This window comes from Ascaphus truei, chromosome 2 (genome assembly GCF_040206685.1).
Source record: "Ascaphus truei isolate aAscTru1 chromosome 2, aAscTru1.hap1, whole genome shotgun sequence".
NCBI classification, from domain to species: Eukaryota; Metazoa; Chordata; class Amphibia; order Anura; family Ascaphidae; genus Ascaphus; species Ascaphus truei.
This window is the reverse complement of record NC_134484.1, coordinates 203,961,862-203,973,939: the sequence shown is the minus strand read 5'-3', so window position 1 is coordinate 203,973,939 and position 12,078 is coordinate 203,961,862. Positions and strand designations below refer to the sequence as shown.

General features: G+C 40.9%; 1 protein-coding gene across 3 annotated transcripts in view; it reads left to right on the top strand.

The window, feature by feature from the left end:
* ZCCHC2 (zinc finger CCHC-type containing 2) overlaps positions 1 to 12,078 on the top strand; it is a 71,035-nt gene that overhangs the window by 49,560 nt on the left and 9,397 nt on the right. For all 3 annotated transcript variants that reach the window (XM_075585859.1, XM_075585860.1, XM_075585858.1), the window contains exons 4-9: positions 2,270 to 2,341; positions 3,936 to 4,048; positions 4,942 to 5,036; positions 8,228 to 8,311; positions 10,220 to 10,277; positions 11,052 to 11,187. In XM_075585859.1, coding sequence (XP_075441974.1) covers positions 2,270 to 2,341; positions 3,936 to 4,048; positions 4,942 to 5,036; positions 8,228 to 8,311; positions 10,220 to 10,277; positions 11,052 to 11,187 — 558 coding nt within the window. The remainder of the gene's footprint in view (positions 1 to 2,269; positions 2,342 to 3,935; positions 4,049 to 4,941; positions 5,037 to 8,227; positions 8,312 to 10,219; positions 10,278 to 11,051; positions 11,188 to 12,078) is intronic.

The following is a 12,078-nucleotide window of genomic DNA, read 5'->3' as shown; positions in this document are numbered from 1 at the left end:
TTTCTGTTTGGGATAATTTGTTGCCAATGTTCCCAGCCGTTTGAGCTGTAAACTGTAACAATAGATCATGTTACCCTAGTAATATCAGGATACATTGTAGCGACTGAGTTACACTGACTGAAGCAGCCATTAAGTTAGGCGCACAATCGGGATTTTTGCAGAACCACCAAACGATTGCCAGCTTAGGTAAGAATGTAGAATTATACATTGTCACGTGCTTTACATATACAAATAAGAAAAGGGGGGAAAAAGGGAATTTTTTTATTTATTGCTGCCTTATTGTACATTTTCTGCCTCCATATTAAGACTTCCACAAGCTGGCGTCACTGTACATACATACCCCGGTTTAAGGACACTCACTTTAAGTACACCCGCAAGTAAGGACATATCGCCCAATAGGCAAATGGTAGCTCACGCATGCGCCTGTCAGCACGTCCTGAACAGCAATACCGGCTCCCTACCTGTACCGAAGCTGTGTGCAAGCGGGGAGACTATAGAGCCTGTTACACATGCGTTATTTACATCAGTTATGCACGTATATGACTATTGCAGTACAGTACATCATCAATAAGTGGGAAAAAGGTAGTGCTTCACTTTAAGTACATTTTCACTTTACATACATGCTCCGGTCCCATTGCGTACGTTAATGCGGGGTATGCCTGTATATACTTGCATGAACATGCGCTATAAGAACTTTTAGTTTCGTTGAGCGACTGTAGCAAAGAAGCCATTCTTTTCGTTCTCATCATATGTATAGTGATTACATGGGGGGGAAAGGCAAACTGTGACCAGATGAGAGCAGGGGAGCGTAAACTTTTGTTGCTGCGCCCCCCTGCCTTTCCTCCCCCGATGCTCGCGCCCCCTTTACCTTGATGCGGTGTCAAATAGAAATATCTTTTTGAAATAGAAATAAACCCAATAGAACATCTTGTTTAGTTTCTATAACTTGACTTTTTTCTTGAGGTAAACCGTTACTCTGTATGTGTTTGGCAATTATATGCTGGCCGGGACACGATTTTACTAGCTTTGGACTTTACGGAAGAGAAGAAATTAAATTTCTATTGAAATGGTGAAAACTCGCAGGAGCAGAGCAAGCAAGTCAGAAAAAATAGAAGGAATAAAAATATCTGCTTGGCTATTTGATTTAATTAGCAGTGAAGGTGCTAGACTTGGACAGCCTGCTTCCTGTTACATGTCTTCATGCATCAGAGACTGGCCAACCAATGGCCATTATCAAGCTGTCAGAAACAGGTGGCAAGGAAGCACTTTTGGATGGGGACTCAATGTCTGGAGGATCCTAGGGGAGAATGGATATGACTTCAAGAGGTGTTCCAGGACACACAGGCTGTCCACTTTGGAAGAGTGGCAGGCAACAATGATCTATAGCAGGGGTGTGCAAAGTTTTGATCCTGCGCCCGCCTGCCTGCTCACCTCCCGGCTCGCGCGCCCTCCCCTCCTGCTCGGCTCCGACATAAAATGATGCCACGGAGTCATGGCAACGTGAGAAGCTGCAGAGCACGCACGCTGTCCCTCGGTATTTAATTGAAATGCCCTGGGGGAGCGCGGGACCTCTGTACCCGCTGCGTTTCCCCCCACTTTGCGCAACCGTGATCTATAGATTGTGGAAACTGAGTGTTTTAGTACCAAGCTACAATAATCTGGGTGCAGCCCAGCCTAATCTTGAGACCTGTCGCACACTGCTAGGTAGTTCTTGCCATGGGCCAGTCTTTTATCTTCTAATCCAAGTGATTGAAGTGCGACGGTACTAGGGGGTACGAGGTACCTCTACTTTATTTACAACCTGAATGTACCATTACTTTTTTTAAATGATGATGTTGTATTTCTACTTTCTATTTAAAGAAAAATATACTTTATTTTAGGAAGCATTTTCTTTCGACTTTTCAAGTATTGTATAAATCTAGCTAAGTTATGGCTGTTCCCTCAATGTCAAACAAATGTATACTTACTTTTTTATTTTCTGTAGAGTAGCACTACTTTTTAAGTCACTTTGACCTCCGCCTGATGCCTCTAGAGTAAGTTCTAAGTAAGCATGAAGGGTAGGAAATGAATTTTGGCTGCTGGCCAGTTAGATTTGCTTTAATATATATATTATATATATATATATATATATATATATATGTATATGTATATATATGTATATATATATACACATACATATATACATATATACATATATACTGTGAAATATTAGTCTGGCACATATTGGGTCTGTTAACTGGTATTTCATTTTTATATCTCTTGTTTCTAGGTAACCTGGTCTGATCTTTCTGTAACCTCTGTGACAAAGTCACACCAGGAGCTGCAGGAATTCTTATTAAAAGTATGTAACCATAATTGGATTAATATTTTTGTGTGCAAATTACGTTTTGTTTCAAATTTTAATTCATTTTTAAAGTAGTTTCATATTTCTGAGATATATTAATGGAACAATCACTGTTTTGTTTTTAAACTGCCCTGAACACTGCAAGTTTGAAATCACTGCATAATTTCGGGATAAGATCCTAACAAACCCTAACCTGTATGTATATTGTGTTTCACTGGTCATTTGCTGCTCACTTTAGGGCCTGTGATGAATGTTTGTTATATAGTTCAGTTATGCTATCAGAGAGCCTGCATAGATTTACAAAGCTACTCAATATGTCGTAGACTTTTTTTATACTATAAAACTTGGTATCAAGTTACCGGTAAATTAAACTTTAACATTTTGCAAGGTTTTGACAAAGTGCGCATTCTGGGGTCACCAATAGGGGGCTGCAATGTCCTCTCCCGATGTTGTGGCTTTCCTTTGACCACAGGCTGACCTGGTGACCATGTGTATCTCCCAAGTATCACTTGCACAGTAGATGCTAGGTTCAGCATTTTTAAAGGCAAAATGAACAGCGGTTTTGAAAATTGCGTAGAAACTTCACAACTTGTATTGCAGTTATAGCATTTAGCCATTCGGCTTTAAATTCCCAAATTCTATTTCTAAACACACACACACACCGGTGTGCGATTAAAGACGGAGCTACAAGACTTTGAGATATTCACAATGCTTTATCGTTTCTGTATTCCTCCATAATGGCAAACTTCTGAGGTATTAACACGTAAGTTTATTAGCATGAACAAAAGGAAGTTAATGGCATTTTGTAAGAAAAATAAGTGATTTTGGTGTGGCTGAATGCAAGTTACAAGTTACTAATAAAAAAAAAAAAAACACCCATGATAATATCAATAAATTTATCGCGATAACTATATATTGCAATAAATATGATTGAAAAGGTCCTAAAATGTTTTAGTAAATCTAAAAATGTTGATCAAAATAAAGGAAACAAATTTTCTTTAGATTTACTAAAACCAAGGGCACTAAATTTCCAAACCTTTTCCATGTCAGCACTTCACATTTTCTCACCTACACTGCTAACACCACCCTAACATCCCCCTCATCCCATCACTCTCACCCGAGATACTCCCATTTAAAAACATATTTAATGTAAGGAAAGTGAGATGAGGAGTTACCTTACACTGCTGCAGCCACTGCTCTCACACTCGCTCCCCATGCTGCCCGAAGCTCCTCCCCCTCCCTCTGTGTCTGCATTCAGAAGCGGGGAGCGAGGCAGAGAGATGGCACAGCTGCTCACTGCACTTCTGACCACAGGAGCAGGCATCCCAAAATATCGCGATAAGGGGTAATCTTCCATATCGGCACGCCGGGAGATTATCGTGATATTTCGGTATACCGGCCAACACTACCTGTTCCCAAGTTTACCAAAATAAGCCTTACCCTTTTAAAGTGCCTCTAAATGCCACCATGTACAGGACTACATATCCTGTAATAACTAATTAGAAAATATTATAAACGTCAGTTACTTTTTTTATTGTGTGTGTGTGTGTGTGTCACACACCATTAATTGTGTCCTCTCCTTTCCATGTAGCTCCCAAAGGAGCCCTCCTCTGAAGCTTTTGATAAGACCATTTTGCGTGCACTACATCTGGGTTCCCAGAAGATGGAAGAGTATCGGTGCCCAGACTTGGAGTCCATATTAAAGTAAGCCTTACAATATACAGTAGATGTTAAACCACTAGATGTACTCCTGCTTCATTTGATCTTATGATAAAGAGACTCGGCAAATGATTTGAGGAATTTCTCAGAATTTTCAATACACTTTGCTGTAGCAGTGTACAGCTGCAATTTGTAGTGATTCTTGAAGGTTGCATAGACAGATGCAATTTCAAAGCTGTGTCCTAAAATGTCGCCCACTTTTAGCTAATAAGTTTATAGGTAAACCGTTTTATTATCATTTATTTATTTATTTTTCTCGCAGTATTACCATCCTACTGGTACTGTATGTTGCCAAAGTCTGTAGTGTTTCTTTTGCCTAAAAAGTAGTACCACCCGGTGCGATGATACTTGTGAGGGATTGGAGAGCCATCTCCGAGACACCTCTCTAACTAGAGACGAGAACCTAACAACGTGTTATGTTTTTAGTGAGCACTATAGTAATAACTTTTATGTCAAATATTTATATATGGTTCCAAATTAATGAGAGGGTAGCCATCCATGTAAAGCCAGTCCACATGCAAACAGCTTCTTTTCCTGTGAGACAATTTTTGTAGGATATGTGCTCAGTTCTTCAACGACACTGTTGGAGGCAGAAAACCATTCCTATGCAATGTCTTGTAGCGCCCTGGCTTTCTTCATTGGGTTCTCTGGTTTTCTGTGGCTGGTCACGAGCATGTCATTTGTCCTTACCCAGATGCGATAATTACACCTGTGCATGCAGGAATCAAGGCCAGTGCATAGTGCTTCTGTGCCAATTCAATGGGGTTTGCTGTAGCTCTGGCAAATGATTGCTCTTTCCTATTTACCTCGCCCTGTTGCACATACCTTTCAGGAAGACATGACCTTTTAAAGTTAATTTATTCCTTTTCTGTATGCAGGCAAATATTTTCATCTCGGTGCCAGGGTTTTCTGCAAAATCAGCGAGTATATAACTTCTTCCAGGCAATTCCAGTGGAATCTGGGCACCCTCACAGTAAGCAAGCATCTTTCTATTTGTCATTTTTGTTTGGTAATATAATCTTGGGGCATTTACTGTAGGCTAAAGTATGCAAGTGGTTGAGGTGCAGTGCCTCACTGTGCTTTAATAGCCCACACAGGCAGTAATCCTCTGAAGATTCATCCCAAATTCTATTTTGGACAGGAGGACCATTACACTGAACATGTGAAATGTGAGCATGTATAATGTCTGTAGTAATGCAAGGCAGCTGATTGTAACTCTCAAGCTCTCTGCAGCTTCGTCTGTGTTCACTCCCCCATGTCTGTAACCCATTCACCACCAAGGTGATGCATTAGTGCCCCACCCCCCACCTGTGCTCTACGTGTGATGTTTCCATACTGACAGTGTCTGCTGCCTTCAGCTGTTTTAGGCAATTATTATTACATTGCTGGGCATTTCATGGCTCATCGAGGTATTCCTTCTTAAAACCTATATTTGGCTTTCTTTTTAACTTTTGGGGCACAATTGTTATCTGATGAAATGGGGTAGTAATGTTATAACGCAACTGTGAATGTCCTTCTAAAACGATTGGGGGAGTTCAATCATTTAATGAGAAATGCATACAGAGTCTCAATCTGAGTGTCATTTGTGATATGTATTAACCGCACATTAAATAAGTTATGGTAGGTAAAAAAAAAAAGTGGTAACCCTCCACCATTCAGCAAATAATGGGTCTCGTCAGTGTGAGAATGGTTATACCGACTTTGCAATGTGCAGCCATTGAATCCTTGGCTGCTGTGAAAGCACTGTGTGCTAACTCAGGGGTCCTCAAGCCCCCCTAACAGGTCAGGGTTTCAGGATATCCCAGCTTCAGCACAGGTGGCTCAATCGGTCCCTGCTTCAGCACAGGTGGCTCAATCGGTCCCTGCTTCAGCACAGGTGGCTCAATCGGTCCCTGCTTCAGCACAGGTGGCTTAGTCTTTGACTGAGCCACTTATTGAAACACCTGTGCTGAATGTGGGATATCCTGAAAATCTGACCTGTTGGGCGGGCTTGATGACTAGTTGAGCGGCCCTGTACTAAGAGATAATGGGGAAAGGCAGGGTTGCAGACCTGTCGGAGATATGTGAATGTGCTCGCAAGTGGTACCTTTATTTGCTGTACATTGTATGGTGAAGGTTTTTGGTCACTTTTCTACCCACTATAACTTCTTTAATGTGTGGTTGAAACCTATTCCAACTTCACGTTGCAAATGATGAGACCCAACATCTCAAAATAGCTGTTTCTGAGTAGGTTTACTGGCTATGCACTTTGTCTTTAACCCACGTTGTGCTGAAAAGCGGTGTAATGCGTCAAGCGTAAGCTTATAGGGGTTCATGTTAAAATGGACATGACATGCAAATGAGTACACAGGGTTACCTTTAGCTTCATTACCCAGAATCCCTGGCTGCAGGGGGGAAGCACTGTATGCTAACAGATGGGGGAAATGGGGAAAGGCAGGGTTGCAGATCTGTCGGATACATGTGAATGTGCTCACAAGTGGTATTTTTATTTGCTTTTAATATTGCCTACAATCTTTACAAACCTTTCTATGTTTAAAATATATTTTAAATATGATTTTAAAATGATGCTTTTATTTTTTTTTTAAAGACAGACACCTCATTTAATGTTAGTAGAACATATGATCGTTAGTTCAGTGTGGTGCTAGTGTATGTATGTTTGTACCTTTTTTTATTACTCACAGTTTTTGTTTGTAAATTTTACAACAATAAGTCAAAACATTCAAAATAGTAGAATGGTATTGGGGGAATGACAGAAATAATAGTGGGGTGGAAATCAAAAAGGGTAGGGGTGGGGGCCACACACATTTGTAATACAGTGGTATTTACATGTCAGTTCTAACAGGTATTTCTTATAGTTATGACATTTACTGCTAGGGCCAAGTCGCCCGGAAAATGCTTGTACCTTTTAATTGTGGTAATCACCGCTCCATTCTAGTCTCCAGTGCTGCTGTAAAACAAATCCCTCTGAATTGAAACTGTTACCATCGCATAATAATAATTCCTATAAGTATCTATGCGGGTGTTCTCAAATCGCATTACATCAGGTTAAATGATCTACTGCCGACCAATGTAGCAGAGATCAGGAAAGTAGCAAAGGTTCTAAGGCTGTGGCCCACTGGCGCTGACAGCGCTCATGCTTGGAGAGCAGTGATGTCACCAGCTCCAAGCATGAGCGACGTGTGTCAGAGCGATTTCGCAAGTGGGGGGGGGGGGGGGCGCGTTGCTGGCAAGCTGAGCGCGGTTCAAAGTGAGCACAGACGTCTAAATTTAAATTGCTAGAAGTAACCTCGCCTAATACCGCGCGGTTAGCGGCAGCGAGGCCGAAGCCTTAGAGTAAAACTGGCAGGATAGAAATTATTCATTAAAAATGTTCTTTCTTTTTTGTGTTCTTTTTTGTGTTCCTTAGACATCCTAAACAAGTAAATCCATTTGAGTTTGGGTAAACCGCACATGTTTTTTTTTTTTTTTTAATTATTATTTTTTTTTTACATTTTTTTTAAATCAACTTTTTAAATAGTCACACACACAGGGCAAGTGTGCTAATTGGAATTATGCACACCCCATTCAGGTGTTAAAAAAAAAATAAAAAAATAGATATGGAAACTAAAACCGCTTCACTGCCTACAACAATTTCCAAGACCACGTTCTAAAATGGTTAAATACCCGATACACACTGGTGGTTTAGGGCTGCAATCCAAGCCAGCACATTTCTATATGTAGCATTGAAGCAGGGGGCCTCCAGTGCTGAACCCCATTCACTTCAGCTCCTGGGCCCCCCTGCTTGCGGAGGTAGTTGCCTCTGAATTAGGTGTCGGTAGCCGCTCTCCTCGGCTGCCAGAGATCACGTAATGGCCATTGTTGAATGTTTTTGCGTCTTTCGGTCCAATACGAAGCGGCGACGTCATTGGTGCGGCCTCCTATTGGTCCATGTGACGCTGGTAGCTCTAAATCCCTGCTTGCTGAGCCGGAGCAGCTACCGGCACCTACTTCAGAGGTCAGTATCTCCGGAGGCAAAGGACCCCCGGAGCTGAGATTAACGTTCAGCCACGGAGACCCCCTGCTTCAATGTTACATTAAAAAAATGCGGGAAGGAAAACTTGCCGTCTTGGATGGCTCATTTAAGGATAAGTGTGGTAGTTGATTTGGAAACTTTCTTACCTGTAGGTAATTTGCAGTGTGCTCCAAAATCTTGCAAATCCCCAGAGCTTTTCAAGGAAGACAGCTCTGAGGCTTCCAGTCAGGAAGAAGGTAAGGTCTGAGGGTTTGTCTGCGGGGGGAAAATGAGCACGGGAGGTTTTTAGGTGTTTTTTTCCAGTTCTCCACTTTTTTTGTTTTGAAAGGTTGGCACTCATTTTCTTTTTGTTATTGATTCTATTTGATAACCTGTCAAATAAAACAGTTTTGGAGAAAGGGTCCTCTTATTGCAACAGTAATTCAATTATTGCTACTGTTGCTTGACTCCCCGGTAATGCAAATGTGTACCAAATTAAAGTGATTGAAAATGTGCTTTTTGAGTTTTATACCAAAGAACGTATGGCTTTGTCTCAAACACCTATGAATGGCAATGCTCTTGGCATCATGAAGTTGAAGAATTATTTAAATAAATGGAGCGGGGGGAAAAAAAATATTATTTTTTTTTTAAAAAAAAACACCTTTTGGGCACATTCTCATGTCTGACAGGTCCACGAACCTGCCTTTGCCCACAATCACTTGGCATACAATGCATTCAGTGCAGCCAGGGTTTCTGGGTGATAATATGCAAATGAACACTATGACAGATTGAACATTCGGGGGAAGGGATTCCTTTTCCCCATCACGTGATTTTGTTTGTTTTTCACTTATTCTATTGTAATTCCCTGTACTATCTAGTCTTATTTTGTAAAATTCTGCATACTTTCTTACATTGCTGCTGTTATATATAAATATATAGTCTTAGGGGCCTATGCAGAGAGCAGCGCTAGAATAAATTGAAGAGTTTAAGAAAAAGTAGCTTTAATGGAGAGTTTTATTCTCCATATGCAGAAATGGGCGAAATCCGCTATTTTTAGCATTACTGCATGTGGAGAATTGTAAATGAGGAGATGCGCGCAGCTGAAAGGGAGAAAAAATAAATCGTGCATTTTTTTTTTCCCTATAGCCGGCGAGCTCCTGCTTCTTGCCAACTTTAGTTGGCGGAGAAAATTGACGAAAATCGCGCCAAAAACAGCCGCTAGATGGCGAGTGCGCCTTTCTGAATTTGGATATTTTTCAGACTGGCGAGATGAGATGTAGGTTCTCGCCAGCCGCGCGGCGAGATTTATAAATAGAAGAAAAAAATGGCGCTTTTTTCATACCTCGCCATTTTCGGCTGTTTTTAGCGCGATATTCGCCGGAAAATGGCGAGATTGTTAATAGCGCTGCTCTCTGCATGAGGCCCTTAATCGATTAAAGCAGCCGTTGTTACGCGGACCAATAGGAAGCTGCAATGTCATCAGCTACCACTGCCTATTGGCCCGCATAACATTGGGGTTTAAAACCCAGGAAACACCTGGATGTATCTCTGGAACCGCGGAGTCCCTGATCCCAATAACCATTCAGCGCCAGGAAGCTGCTGGGTTCTATCCTGTTGAAATGACAAGTCCTACCTTGACTTTTTCAAACATTTAGATACTGTACAACTTGAAAAAATATATTTTATTTTGTGAAGGTTTACAATGCTAATGTTAATGCCAATGTGTGTAAGCTTTGTAACCTGAAGCTTAATGTAGGTTTTACTCCCCTCATCACTACCTTTTTATATCTTCAACTTCCTGTTTCCTAATTGCACATTGGGTATGGCGTGTCTTTAAATTGAATTACCTGATCCCGGGGGTGGGAAGGCGCAAACAAAACATTAATTCACTCTCCAATTAGGATGCCTTCTTGTAACTTGCAAAGGAAATATTTCAGACTTGCAAAGATAACAGTTAAATGTTTGTCTGATTTCCAGTTCTCCCCCTGCACCCACCATGTAGATCCTAAGTGGGACTGTACGAAAGTGTAACATTTAATGAAAAACCTGCTATATCCATAGCAGCTTGAGATGTATTTTGAGAAGTAATATCCGGTCTGAATGCAGGAGACCATTACTTGGCCTAGTGTGTGTTGGTCTGAGATGCATTTTCCCCTTCCTTTTAGATATTCAGCAGCACATGGCAGTCCACAAGAAACATGCTGGAAAATGTCTGGTTGCAAAGTAAGTGGAAACTTGTAAATGCATCTTTTGTAAACAACTCAGACTTGCACTGATTTGGAATGGGACATCATCCAGTAATGAAGGTTTACAGTTAGTTTGACAGACTCAAATACTGCCTCATTGAACCAAGAGATAATATTCAGCAGCTAAGAACCAGTTAGCCCACCTTGTCTGCCAATTCACCTATTTGTGACAAATCATCAGATCCAATTAGATTCTTGGGGGTGGGGGGTTCTTTCATATTTATGATACCTTTGTGTAGATCTCAAGTAGTTCTGAATACTCTCATACTGGCCATTGGGGATCTCCTTGTTATTCAGTCTAGTGACCATGTTTAGTGGTAAGAGCCAGGGATTTGCAGGTATGGGTTAAAAGGGAAGCACTGGAGTGTATGACCAGACCATTTCTCAAACTTAACATTGCTGCAGAGACAAAAGCTGTGTCACAAAAACATGAAAATACACGCACAAAATGTAGAACAAGGAGAATTTACAAAAACATCTTTAGCAGCGGTCTTGATTTTGTTGCTAGAGTAGAGTTAAATTGCAGAGGTGAAATCTGGTAGTTCTTGGAAGATGGTGACCTAGTAGTTGACTTATTACTTCTTCACTGTCCTCAACTCTTTCCTTTTGATCTGGTTCAGTCGACTCTTGCCAATCAATATCCATGCTTAACCATAGGATTATATGTCCCTCTTATATGCCATGTCATTGCAATGTCCTGGACACAGAGAGACATTGAGTAGAGCATGTGAGACCTTTTTATCCTCAACAGCTCTGTTGCTACCAAGAGCTCCACCTTGGATGGGCTTCACATTCAGCACTCTGAACAAAATGGTGGCATGGACTGGAGGAAGAAAAGCTGCCCCGGGTCTCAGAATCCTGAGCACTACACAAGTTTAATGGACCAGGTGAGGACGTGTTCTTTGTTTTGTGACGCATCTGAACGGAATAGCATGTGCCAGATGGTATTGATATAATATGCACAAACCTTTGGCTTTTTGCTATTCTTTGTAGTAGTCAACAGAAATGTATTGTAGGGAATATAGTTAGTTGAATTGCCTTTTGTCCACATGTAAACCAGTTGGGTGGGGTATTCATTTTATTTGTTTTTCTTTCTTGAAGGAATTCTATTAATTGTTAATGGATTCATTTTATTTGTTAAATCTACTGGTCTTGTGCCCGAGTACAAAATGTAAGCAACATTTTACAAATTGTTTTGATCTCTTAACATCAGTGGCTATATTAAATAGCTGGTTCAATTAGATTACACATTCCTGGAGGATTTTTAAAATCTCGGGGCACCCCTGCTCATCGCACCGACCCTACCCTGGTTGAGAAACATTGAATTGTGTGTGTGTGTGTGTGTGTGTGTGTGTGTGTGTGTGTGTGTGTGTGTGTGTGTGACAGTGTATAATTCTACATTCTTACGTAAGCTGGCAATCATTTGGTGCTCCTCTAATAAATCTGTACAAATCCTGATTGTGTGCCTAACATAATGGCTCCTTCTGACTTTGTGCTGCAGTCTGTGAAATGCTGCAGCTGATGTGTATACAGTATTATATTACTAAATGTAACATATTATTGTTACAGCTTTCAGAGTAATACAGTCTGCTGTTTGGAACACAGCAACAGATCTCTTTTGGGATACTTTGTTGCCAATGGGTAGAGCTCAAAAAGGTGTGTGAGAACCTGTTTCAAAAGGGGAAGTGGGTTTGACTTTGTAAATGGTTGCTATAGTAATCAAAGGATAATCAGTACATTAAAAAAAAAAACATTAAAAACGGCAGTAGGAGTTTAAA